The 13,134-nt window shown below is 43.7% G+C and overlaps 1 protein-coding gene across 1 annotated transcript in view; it reads right to left on the reverse strand.

Annotated features, from left to right (window-relative positions):
* Positions 1-386: 386 nt before the first annotated feature.
* The window catches only part of DNAJB6 (DnaJ (Hsp40) homolog, subfamily B, member 6), a 48,933-nt gene continuing 36,185 nt past the window's right edge, over positions 387-13,134 (reverse strand). The window contains exons 8-9 of the mRNA XM_010015835.1: positions 8,330-8,516; positions 387-495 (exon numbers count right to left, since the gene is read on the reverse strand). Of these exons, the coding sequence (XP_010014137.1) occupies positions 387-495; positions 8,330-8,516 (296 nt within the window). The remainder of the gene's footprint in view (positions 496-8,329; positions 8,517-13,134) is intronic.

The raw sequence follows: 13,134 nt of genomic DNA on the forward strand, positions 1-13,134 counted from the left end.
TTCAACAGGCCTGATGTTGATGCAGAGTAACCAAACAAACAGGCATTTACACAACCCTTTATATCCTAACAAGACAAACACTAGACTAGAGTCATTTTAGTCCCAGGGAAGGAAGAGGTAAGAAATTCAGTACCGCTTTCCAATTTTTAAACATATCACACTTCTAACCAAGATAAGCCTCGTTCAAATTCCCTAACCTGACTGGCAAGAAAGCCACCCCGTGAAACTAAAAAGAATAACATAGTGCAATTTTAGTACAGCTTTAAACATGAGTCACTTCCTTGCTAGCAGTGTGCACAATCAAAAAATATACACAAAAGAGGTGTGCTCAAATGTTTCATTGTTGTCGTTATTATAAAGGCATTGGCATAGCAGAGAAGTCCATTTTAGTAACTCCCTTTGGTTGACTTCTTCTTCTTCTGTTCCTCTCTCTGCTTCTGCTTCCTCCTCTTGCTGCCTTCTTTGTGTCCTGAAGGAAACATGGCTTGTAAAACACTATTCACAGCATTTATGGACTTTTCCCTCTAGCAAAAGCACATGTTCTCTGAATGGTTTAATGAATCTTAAAGAAAAGGTCTGACGTTCTAATGTGGTTTGTTTTTTTAAATGACGATTTCTACTATATCCCCAGTTCTATTATATCCCTTACGTAGGATAGAAAGAAAATACTGTCAACCTTTGAAGTTTGAAAAGATCTGGAGAACTTTCAAAAGACTTCAAAGCCATTCAGGAAAAGCTTCAAAATTAGAGCACATGCAAACCCAGAATAATTTTCAAAACAGAAGTAATAAATAATACTTATAAAGCAGGAGCTATTTAAGTACTGGTGATTGCTGCTCACAGTAGTCAGTTACCACGGTATTTGCATTTTCATTTTAAGACTAGGGAATGCCAAGAATCCTGAGTAAATAAGAAGATGCTCAGTGTTTACCAATATGCATTTTATATACAGGTGATCAGCCTGCTCATGTTTAACTATGCCTGCTCATGCTTAACTATGCACCATAGGTTATATTCTACTGCAGCTCCAATGGTGCATGGAAGCATTGAGCAATTATTTGCTACAGGTCCAGTATGCACAAGCCTCCAGCCATGTGGTCATCATCCCAATGTTCCCCACCTTCAAAGATGCATGAACACAGTTCTTACTCTGCATCACTTCCTCCAAGCTTGCAGTAAAATGCAACCTGCACTCTTGCATGGACAGTGAACAGTGCAGAACCAACACCACCTTTGCCCAAGCGCACTTACAAATCTAACCTCAAGGCTAGTAACCATTTCCCTCAGACAATCATTCTGTAGTGCTGTGAGATAGCTGGAGGGATCCTTCAGCTCAGCAGTGCTCTGCCACTGGGAGTTTGAACAGCCTGGTGAACGGGGCCAGCACAGACCAGAGGAGCCCCTGCGAGCCAGTCAAGAGGCAAGGCTGGGAGTCACAGGAATGGCCCAGAAAGGGCACGGCTCTTCCTGTCTGGAAATCTCTTTCTTTCCCTCCAGTCTGTCTGCAGGCAGGCAGAGATGACTCTGAGGAAGCCATGTCACTATTGCCTAAAGAAACCTGGTTCTCCATCAGTTTAGCACCAACAGTAAAATTAAGATGGGAAAAGAAAGTGGTGGGAGGTCAGGGGAGTATGAAGCCACACTGTGGCTGAAGTTTGCTCCTAATCAGAGCTCCTCCCAAGTGCAATTAGTGTTGTGCCCACAGCAGAACTGCAGGTCTTTGGTTTAAGACTTGGGGAGAACCATGAGATAAAAATCACTCGAGACATTACAAAAAGCTTGTGAGTTAAAGGAAATGCACTCCCCTTTGTAGCACAGAGAAACTGTTCCTAGGTTATCATTCTAGCATGACTTCATCTTCTGCAATCGTCTGAGTCAAGCAGCAGGATATTTATTTAGAAATTCTGCCATGAGTGATTAGCCTGAGCAAAGTTAGAGTGGGAACCAGCTGTATCATTTAAGGAAGAGAAAAACCGGCAGTGCTTTGCAGAATTGCAGATGACTGTTATCCCTGCACCCTGCTACCTTCCCGAGCTACAGTTCTGCCCCAGGGACACTGCATGAACATCTCCTAATTGAAAACTCCATCCATGAAGTTTACTTCAATGTGAGTCCCTTGGTCACTCACACAGCATCAAAAACAGGATCCCTTGGCATTTAATTTATTGCTGTAAGGTACACATCCCAGAAGGGCTCAAGCATCTCTTTGCTTTCCCACGGAGGCCAATTGAGGCGGAAGAGACGTGCTGACTCCTGAGAACCAGTCATCGAAGGGTGTTACTCAAAGGATTTTTCCTTTTACTGGAGGGAAAAACAGCATCATATCAGCTGATCAGAACTAGTTCATGTAATAATTATGAAGCATTAATATTTGGGGAAGTAACATTAAACCCTAACAGGTTATTAGCTTCATCATTTTCTCATTTTTCATTCTCAGAACACTGTCAGTATTTCTAAAAGGCTCCCACATCCAGACATGATTACATCTGATACTGCTATTTGTATCACAATACCACAATACTTTTTTTTCCCCAACAGTCCGTTTTCTTCAAATGTTTGAGATTCTGAAAGCAATTCTAGCAACTCTTCCTTAAAAATACTGTGAGTCAATGTAAATTATGGCTTGAAATGAATGCCACATAATTCATTGTCTTATAAATGGAACAACCCAAATGTTAAAATAATGTGATATGAAGATATTCAGGCATTTGACAACATGGTCTCCTACCAGCCACCAGAATGATAAGGGTGAAAAGTGGAAATCTTTCAAGTGTTATCACTGACACACAGAAACAGATTGGCCAAAGCAGGAGATAACACACAAATACAAAGTATTCCTCAAGAGAAAACTGCCAGGTCTTTTCTGAGCCTGCTGTGATAAATAATTTCACTCTCAACCATTTCCTTTTCTACCCCCACCTAGGAAGAAAGGATAGGTCAAACTTTGCCAGGCTTTCAGCTCCAGTGATGCAATGCTGGGTGATAACAGCTACAAACCTGATCCCCACAAGTGAAGCAGCTCCTAACAAAAATAAAACTGCACACTAAAGATGTAACCCTTTGGCACGTATTTCACTTGAATACTTCAACCAGCACTCATTAAAAGCACATTTAGCTGCCTTAGTTACAAGACCAGCCCCAAAGTCATGAGAGAACAAAACCTGCTACTTAATTTGCAATGAATCTGTGTCCTGGTGAGTCGCCAGCATCACGAAGTGGTCATAGAAACAACAGTTCTGGCCTTGGAGAAGGCTTTTCAAATTCCCACCCTTAAAAGCAATTTGTTAGCAATCTTAACTCTAGAAATGCATTGTAGGGAGGGAGAATGGATTGCTGGAAGCTTTCCCAAGCTTTGACATTGGGAAAACAGATTCACTCAAATGCAGAGAGATACCACCCTAACTCAGTATGCTCTTGGTTTTGTCAGCTGCTGGGAGCAGAGATGGATAAAGCAAGAATCCATGCCATTTGGAATTACACCTCATTTACAATGAGGACAACTCTTGTCTAAAACAAACAGCATTGGCTGATCTGCTCTTTCCATTTCATCCTCTTCTCTTCTACTTCTAGAAGAGCCTAAAGAGCTCTGAAGCTATTCCAGCTTTCATAAAGCTGCTGAAGGCTGAAACCAACTTCCAACAATGCTTAGTAGCAACATTCTCAACCCCTCTGCAAGGACCAAAAACAAATTGAGAAGCCTCTCTGCTGTGTCCCAGATAGACTTTCCTCTGGCATCTTACTCCTTCTGACTTTCCTGCTTCTCTGCCATCTGCACCTCCCAAAGTCACAGGCTTGTTCAGTCACCGACTATGAAACTTGTCACATTCTTGGGCGGCAACTACAAGGGAGGTGTGCACATCGAGTGATTGATCCAAAGGGACAAGTGTCCTACCCAACCCATTGGTGGTATCCTACTTCTTCCTGCTCTGCCTGACATCTGCCTGCTCTACCAGGATGCAGAGAGCAGCCATGGGTCTGCTCCACCTTCCTCCTGCCAGCATAGGAAAGCACAGGAGTCAGCAGAAAGAAACAAGGTGTTCAGTCATGACCAATGATTAACAGGCAGCATTGCAGCTTCTTGACCCACATCCACCAGTAAGACAGGCCTTGGCCTGATTTTTATGAATCTCCTGCAAAGGTGAAGACTTTGGAGGAGCTGCTTTCCACTTTCAGGCTCTGAAGCACTGAGGTTGGGGTGGGAGGGATTCATGCTTTCTGCTCAAGTCCCAGAGAAAATGGTTTTTGAGATCTACTATTTGCTAAGATTGTGGTCAGTCTTTTGCCCTTCTTTAAACCAAGAAAGCAGCCATAGCTCTAACATGCACAAAGCTTTAACAGGGCAGTGGGCCACGTACAAGTTGGGTTCTGTAGTGTTTTCCAATTCTCTGCTCTTAGAAAGATCTCTCTGGTCAAAATAATACGTTGTTCTTTCAAAGGCAGCTAGCTTACTTCTGTGTTGCAGCCACCATCTGTTATCTCAGGCTGACCATACTTCCATATGCCATTATAAAAATTCATCCCAGATCACAGCTCTAGTATAATTTCATGTGTGTGACTCAATTTACGATTACAGCTTTACACTTTCACATTCCCTCCTTTTGGCCCCAGCCACTGTCCAAAACACACCGCAGTTTGACCTACTAATTCTCTCCCCGCATCCATAGCTCCTGGCCCATGCCACAGAGCATCACACAGAGAGAACCTGCCTTTATATCCAGGCCTGAGGTGACAAAACATCCCACCCCGTCTAGGTATGCTGCTCCACTATTTAATTATCCCCACTGTTAAATCCAAGGAGCGAGTTCTCCAGTTTCACTGGCCAACCCAGTGATGTAATTCCAACTTTGATGTATTGGGGGACTGAAGAACTTCAGCAACTTACTGGGGCCTTCCTTCATGCTTGCTCACCATACTATCTTCAATACCAATTCTGTCTAGAATTGCTACAAGAACATACCAAGCCAGATACAACCTACCTGCCTGCTATTAAGGTGATACTATTACTGAATAGAGTCCAAGGTTTTACTCCCACATAGCAAGCAAAAGCTTGCAAGCCTATGCAGCCTTGGAAGCCCTTCCATGGGCAACCCAGCTACCTTCTACGGGAAGTAACTGGGTGATGGGATGCTCTTGTACTAGCAGCCAAAAACCGTATGTGAAGGCAGCTCTGGCTAAGCCAAGGAACAACCAGTCAGCCTTCAAAAACAGGCAGACAGACAGTCTTCCCAGCCTCTGCCACGGAAGAAGATGGCTGTTACCCTGTCCCATCACTCGCAGCTACAGCCAGGGGATGTGAAACAAAGGGAGAGTGAACTCCCTCCCATCCGCACCTCCAGCTTTCTTTGCGCATTAGATTTCCACAGAAAACTGGTTTTGCTTTCCTTTCTCTTTCCATTATATGCCCAAATAGAAGTATGTGAGGGAATTATAAAGTAATTAGTTTGGATAATCAAGCATATAGATTTTATTAGTTAGTAAAGAGTAATTCAGGAAAGCGAATGCTGGTAAAAAGGAGACTGCATTTAAGATGAAATAAATTACAAATAGCTCAACTTTCCAGCAGAAGAATCCATGCCAGGAAAGGATCAAGATTAGTTAAGCTAGTTCTTTTAAAGCGGTTTCTTCTTCAGAGATGCCAGTGGATAAAAATGCAGCAAAAATGAATTATTAATGGTGTAAATTTTAGGTTAATGCAAGCTATTCCATCCAAGAGGAAGAGAAAACCTTGCAATATTATCTTCCAAATAATGATCTTTCATATCATGTATTTTTCAGTATTTTAACAATTAAACATATCAACCATTCTTGCTAAAAACCTCTCAAACCCAAAGAAGTAGTTTTTTTAAGGGTAGATACCACTACCTCTGCTATTAATGGCTGCAAGCCCCCAGTCTCTGTTGGCATTAATACCACTTTGACACAGCTTGGGTACCACCAGTAAGCCATACATCATACTATCAGGAAGCATGTTACTTGCAGCAGCTGAATTCTTACTAAAAAATGACTTGTTTTGAGCTATAGAACTGTTTTGAGATATGCAGTGACTTCAGAGCATGAAAAGTTGTATTCTAAAAGTCCCTTATAGAACCAGGAACAGTGTGAAACTCAGAGCAATTTCCACTAAAATGCAAAGCATCAATGTTAGATGAAGAATCAAACTAATTTTTCTATTAAATACCAGCTGTAATGCCTGGAAATCCTGACTAAGGAGAGGATTCATCTCATCTCTGGATACTGGTTGCCAGTCTAAAGTTGGCCAGCCTTTCTCTTTGGGCACTAGAGAGAGACAGCCCCTTCCAGAGGCATTCCACCACATATTCAAGATGAAACCTATCCCCTTTTCCTTCATTTAAATTTGCTACACACTTACAAATTAAAACTCAAACATTCCCACTCTTAGAGCTGCAAAAAGAAAACCATTTCACTGCAGGTGAACTATTAACATCTGAGGATTTGCTTGAGGTGCTCTAGCTGGGACAATGTCTAAAACTGCCACACGGTCTCACTGCCAAAGGCCACACACCAGTGGTAGTAAAACAGTCAGATTTGAGGTGGAATGGTGCCTGTTTTGAGGCCATTGAACTACACTGTTTTCCACTGAATTGAGTGGGCTTTGGACCAAGGCAGCAAAAGATACTATTCTTTCCCAGCGCTGGCCCGTGTAAGCACAGCAGCTGTTGCAGCGATCAATGAGAAGCCAAGTGGGAGCACCTAAGTGGTCTATGTAATTACAGTGCTGAGCTGGTGAAGCCTGCTTGTTGGGCAAGGCAGTCAGCAGAAGTGAACACCCATGAAGGAGAACGGCATTACTGGCCAGGGCTCATGCACGAATATCCCAGGGAGGGGTTAAGACACTCACGTAGGGTTTTATGACTGACTCGACCAGTCCTTCAGCAGCCCTGTCCATCAGAGGAACAGCAGGCAAAATATTTAAAGCAACAGTAAAATCTTAGTCTTACTGCAATCAAATTTTCACCCTGAATCTTTTACAGCAGTTCACAACCTACTGGAGGAAGAGAGGGGTTTTAATTGCAAACTTGTGCATCTTAGATCATAGATTCACAGCAAAAAGTCCTCAGCAATCCTCAAAATTGCCCCAAAATTTGCAAGGTGCATGTCAAACTCAGATGCTCTTTAGAAAGCATAATGACGTATTGTTATGATTGCAGAGAACCTCAAGTCTCCAAATACAGAGCCAAGGGTTTGTTTTGCTGCCTACAGATACAGGAGACAAAATCTAAAACCCTTGCACGGGAGATTTCAGGCTATCAGCCCAGAGGTTACATTCAGGCTTCTGCAGAGGAATCTTAAACTTTTTCTTTTCTTTTTTTAAATAAAAGATTCAACTTGGCCATCCCTAAAGAGACAAAACTTCCAGCAACTGATCAGGAAGACATTTATCTAAATGTCTCTATTTTTATAAGCTATCATCCCGCATGATAGCTGTAGGTCTTCCATATAGAAGGCAGCACTAGATTTAAAGGCTCATAAATGCAGCAGAAGTTGGTACAGCACTGGGAGTGCATGAGCACACATTTTGGGGTACACTGCATGTTTTTCCATGCACTGTGTTTACCCTCAGGAGCCTCATATGCTCGCACTTCCCAGCACTTCACCTAATTCAGCACTATTGAGAAAGGCCCTTGGTTTGGGCATCAAAGCAGAAGGGCATCTTCACGTTTCAGAAAAACCTGTCCTGGCAGTCCTGGATGATCTTTGACCACAGGTTCAAATTAAATTAAGTACTTATGAGGACTCTGTTGTCCCAGATAGCCTCTGGACTATATTGCTAAAACATTACAGACAGGGAATATATCAAAGGACTAATTACTTCCAAAAAATAACTGGGACACTCGCCGTGCTTCCGCATTCACCTGAATGGTCTCAGCCTTCTCTATTGGGATTTAGGTGCCTAAAATTGCAGCTTCCAGAAATAATATCAAGTTGCTGAACTTTGCCTTCAACAGAGAAGCCAAGCACAATTTAAGTAAATGAATGTGTAAAGTATAGTGATCAGTTAGTCTCTGAAAGGCCTTCACTTTTAAGAACAAAGAGCATAGGCACTTCAGCAGCATAAAGATATTTGCCTCAGATCCTTGAATATCCCAGGGCATTTATGAATCTAGACTAAATTTAAGAGCAGAGCTAAATGCAAGATGAGGGCACACAGGCTCCTGTTTATTATCTACCGGGGAGCTAACATTAGGTCAACACACAGCAAAAACCTTTTGCTTGAGTTTTTGGTTTTGGCTTTTGACTAGCCGGTGGGTCCTTATCTGTGCATTTCTCATCAACATGCTTGTGCACACCTGATAAATAAAAAGGGGACTCCAAGCTGCTTGTAACCCGGCTTCTATCTTGTTCTTCCACATCATCGCTATTATAATGATAGGCATATCTGGGGGAACCGGCAGGCTTGTGAGACTTCAGCATGCGAGGGTTGGTCGGCTGGAAAGGTAGGGCATGTTGTCCTCTCCGTCTGCACTCCTCAGCAAAGGCTTCTTCATCTGCCTCACCTGAAAAAGCAAAGAGTGCAAGAAGAGTGAGCTGCACCCAAAATGCTTATGTTTAGCCTGAAAAACATCAAAACTGGGCTGGAAATTGCATGTCAAAACTACTGCCTTGACTGTGGTTAGCTCACAGATGATAGTCCTGTCTATATGTCAATCGGGGGGAGTCTGGAGCTCTATCAATGGCCTCTCACCACACTGAAGCCACCCAAATGTCAGCTAGATATGACAACCCAGGGGCCACTGTCTCCTTTTCCCCCAAGGGCAAAGTGAGTGAGCACAGCACATGGCCTTGCATGATACTTTTGTCCTGTGCAGAGCATGTCATCTCATCCCACCTCACCTGGACTGTCTGCCTAGGAAGGGTTGGCCCTCCTCAAGGAAAAGGTATAGGGAAAGGAGGGAGAAATACCCAAGCTGGCTATAGGGATGATGGGAGAAGAACAAAGTCAACTTGGGTTCAGAGGGGCTGGATGTTGGATATCCACAGCTGGAAGGATGGCAGAGAAGTGTGAAGAACCACATGAAGATCGGAATTGCACTGAAGATGCAAGAGGTAATCCCAGTCCAGGGGGCAAGGCCAGCATGCACAACAAAGGCAAATGAACGCAATGGAAATAAAAACATAATATTTACAAAAATATGAAAGATGAGTTACTCCTGTCATACTCATGCTGTTGTGCAGATGACACTTTCATTTGCTGCACAGCCTCTAACAGTACCCATGCTGTGCAGTAGAGAAATCAGCTACCATAACACAAAAAAACCCAGCAAAACCACACTTTGAAAAGCAAACAGTAAGACAACAAATAAAAAAGCCAACCAGAGACATTCAACAGAGAAAATAATGGGTAAAAAACAACAAAAAAAAAGTGAGAAGAGAGGTGTGTACCACATTCATCTCTTAAAGGCTTTTTAAAGTTTCATTAATTCAATTACTTAAGTACTGTTAATAGAGCTGATGAAATACGGCATCATTCTATTTGCATCAAAAGTGGTGTGTCACATTCTGGAAGTTTTTCCTGGGATGTGCCCAGCATCAGCTGCTTAGGGAGGGGTGTGTGCTCTCAGCTTATGCGTGTGCTCTTAGTTCATGGCTGGAAAATGCTTTGAAGATGGAAAAAGCACCACATACGCTGTAAGGAACAAGAGCAGTAATACCCACTTTGCTGTGTGCACCAAACCACCACCACTTTCAAATAAAACAGGTTGCATTGTTTTTACCTTGTAATTGTACATGGGGAGATGCTTCTGAGGGCATGAGGAAAAGGAGGCAAGGTATGTTTGAAAAGTCATTTCACAGTGCACTGTGGCACAGGAGAAGGGGACTCCAAGACATCCGTCATATTGCTCCGCTGTGTGCTTGAGCACCTGATGTGCATGGGTATTCTGCAGAGAACCCTTTTTCCCAGGTGATTAAATGTCCATTCCTCCCCCAACACTAACACTTTTTTACCCTGGAGTCTCCTGCACTTCCAAAGGCACAAGCGAATAACAGAAGAGCACAAGTGATGGTAACACTGAGGATGTGTGCATTTAGACACCACCTGCCTGCATTGTACCAGTGTAAAACTCTCAGTGCACAGTTCTCCTTGCAGGAGGAGCAGGCTGGCAGGACAGCTTTTTTCCCCTTGCATGGAGCACAGCACTTCAGCTACAAGAGGCAGTGAGAGCAAGGGAATGCACAGAAAACACCAGATACAGAATTGCTGTCATTTCCCGTAAGAGGGTGTGGGATTTTACAGGCTATACAAACAGCACTGAGGCGTGTATCAGTCTGATAAAACTGGCTCTATGAAAATGAAGGCTATAACAAGCCAGGAATCAAAAAACAACATTGGAAACCAAAGTACACCAGTTGCACATATAAAAACCAGTCAAGAGAGTTTACCTTCCAATAAATTATAGCGCACTTAGAAATAGGAGAGGCCTCCCCTTCCGTGGAAACACAAACTGCCTGGCTTTCTGACGGGCAAAGCCTTGCTTGATGTGTGTTTAAAATTCATATTGGCAAGCAGATGCAGGAATGGGAAATGTGCTGTGGGCATTCTCAATGCTCTGTGCATGTGCTCGTGTGTGTGCATCGCAGAAGCACCTCAATTAGACATACTAACACTAGCGTAATACTGGACTCAGGGAACCAGCATCCCTTTGGAAGTTTGTCTTCAGCCTTTTCCTTCTAAGTGGATTTGTGATTAGAATGTTTCTAAGATGAGCTGACCTGTTACACTGCAAGAGAATTCCCCCTTAAGCTGCCATCAGCATTACTCTGTTATTTAGGGTGAAAGCATTGGCACACTGGGGAGGCTGCATCTGCATGCCACTAAACACAGTACAGTGGCAACTGAAGCCAAATACTTCATTTACTTTGTCGAGACCAAAAACTACCCAGTTTTCCCCCAGAAGAATAATTTGTTTCTTATTTCTGGGCTGCCCATGCCATCTGCCATCTGTCCTTCACCCTACAGTGGAGCCCTGGGGGGATGCAGAGCTGCTCCCCACCACTACACATGCAGCACATTTTGCTGCTAAATCATAGATTCACAGAATGGTTTGGGTTAGAAGGGACCTTTGTAAGTCATCAAGTCCAACCCCCCTAGAACAAGCAGAGACATCTTCAACTACATCAGGTTGCTCTGAGCTCCATCCAGCTTGACTTTGAACACTGCCAGGGATGGGGCAGCCACAGCTTCTCTGGGCAACCTGTGCCAGGGTCTCAGCACCCTCACGGTAAAGAACTTCTTCCTTGTACCTAGTGTGAATCTGTTCAGACATTACTCTTCAGTTCAAAGACGTTACTCCTTGTTCTGTAGCTACAAGCCCTGCCAAAAAGCCTGTCTCCATCTTTCTGATAAGCCCCCTTTAAGTATTGAGCCAGACTGAACAAAACCAGCTGTACCAATTGCAAATATGAGACTTGAAAAGAATTTACTCTGGGAAAGGTCAGCCACACAGGGCATCACTACCAAAAAGAGCTTAAACATTGCTGGAGCTTTGCCAGCAGTGATGTTTGTCCTGGAAACAGCTGGTGTGGAGGGGGCGTACATAGCCCAGTTGAGAGCTGGAGTATCTGCTTGAGAAGCAGCTTCCAGGGGTGCTCCAGCTTTAAACATCCCTCTGTTCCCCCCACAGCTCCCTCTTGCCTCCTTCTCCCGCCCCTCCAAGCCAGCACTCCCACGTGAGCGCCTGGGCAGCCGCACCGTGAACCCCGGCAGGGGATGGGACTGACCCGGGTTAAAAATAACGCTCTTTCTGCAAGCCTATTTTTAAGCCAGCTCAGTGCCCGGATCCAGCTCATCCTGTGGCTGCCCCAGCTGGGGCAAGGAAGGGGGCAATTACTGGGGACTGCTGGAACCAGCATCTAGATTACAGCGCCAATCAAAAGCTCTTATTCCATTAATGCAAGTATTAATTACAAACCTTCAGCTATTTCACTTGCAAAACCAGTTTGGGGAAGTTGCATTTCTAAGGGTTAATTCTGAAAATGAGGGATTTAGTATTACTAGTACATTTAAAAACAGTAATTAATGTTTGGGGTTCTGATGCATCAGGTTCTCCGAAATTAAAAGGAGCTTCTGGGGGAAAAAAAAAAAAATAATAAAAAATAGAAATCGAACACGAGCTGTAGCATCCTCAAAAAGCTGCATCAGAACCAAAACCTGGCATCTGCCAAGAGGGGCTGAAAAATAACTCGTCATAGCAAAGTGCTGCTGTATGAAAGGGGAAAATATGGATCCTTTAAGCAGTAATTAACCAGTAGAGGGCAATATTGCCTATCGTGAGGGTCAACGTTATCAGAAAAGTCACTGCCAACTTGTATTTATTGGGTAATACGTTGATTTTATACGTCTAAGGCAAACCCCGAGTATGATTCTTAGACTAGGTGGGTGCTTTAGGGGAGCCGCCAGCTAAACCAAGGGGTCCATGTGTGCTTCTAGGAAACGGAGGTAACACACAGGAATACAAACACTGAGGCAGAGGATATTCCAGGTGAGGTGAGGACAGGTAAGTCACGGAGCACTTCACAAAAAACAGGGGCTAGCATCATTATTTTGTGTTACACTTAAATAACATTCATGTACATCCTGGAACTGACCTGAAATCCTACCAGGAATCAGCACTAATTAACGGCAAGATAGTAATTAACAGGAACACATTGAACAAACCGGGGTAAACATCCTGAGGATATCAAACCACTGATTTACATTCACCATGTCACTTCCCGCGCAAGAGGAAGCGGAGCCCTTGCAGGAACCGTGTGGTCCCCACACGGCAGCCCCACCACTCGCCTGCTGTTTTCTTAGACACCTAACGAAGAAAAATGCATCTATAACCAGGATTTTCCCCTGTATTAAGAAACAGAGTCAGCAGAGACCGGTTTGGTCAGTCCAAAGGAAGACTTCCCCAAGGCCACAAACACCACACAGTCCTTCCTGTAACCAGCATCAGAAGATGCAACTGGTGAGGGACATCTGGCTTTATCTAATGACACAAGACTGCCCCGAGCTCAGCTCCAGCCCACCAGTTGTGCAAGGATGGCTTGCAGGAAACTTACTGCATTCAAATCTTTCTTGAACGATGGCCAGCAAACTGTCTGATACTTTAAACGTAAGAGGCAGTGTAT

This window comes from Nestor notabilis, unplaced genomic scaffold, assembly GCF_000696875.1.
Source record: "Nestor notabilis isolate BGI_N333 unplaced genomic scaffold, ASM69687v1 scaffold3776, whole genome shotgun sequence".
In the NCBI taxonomy this organism is placed as follows: Eukaryota; Metazoa; Chordata; class Aves; order Psittaciformes; family Psittacidae; genus Nestor; species Nestor notabilis.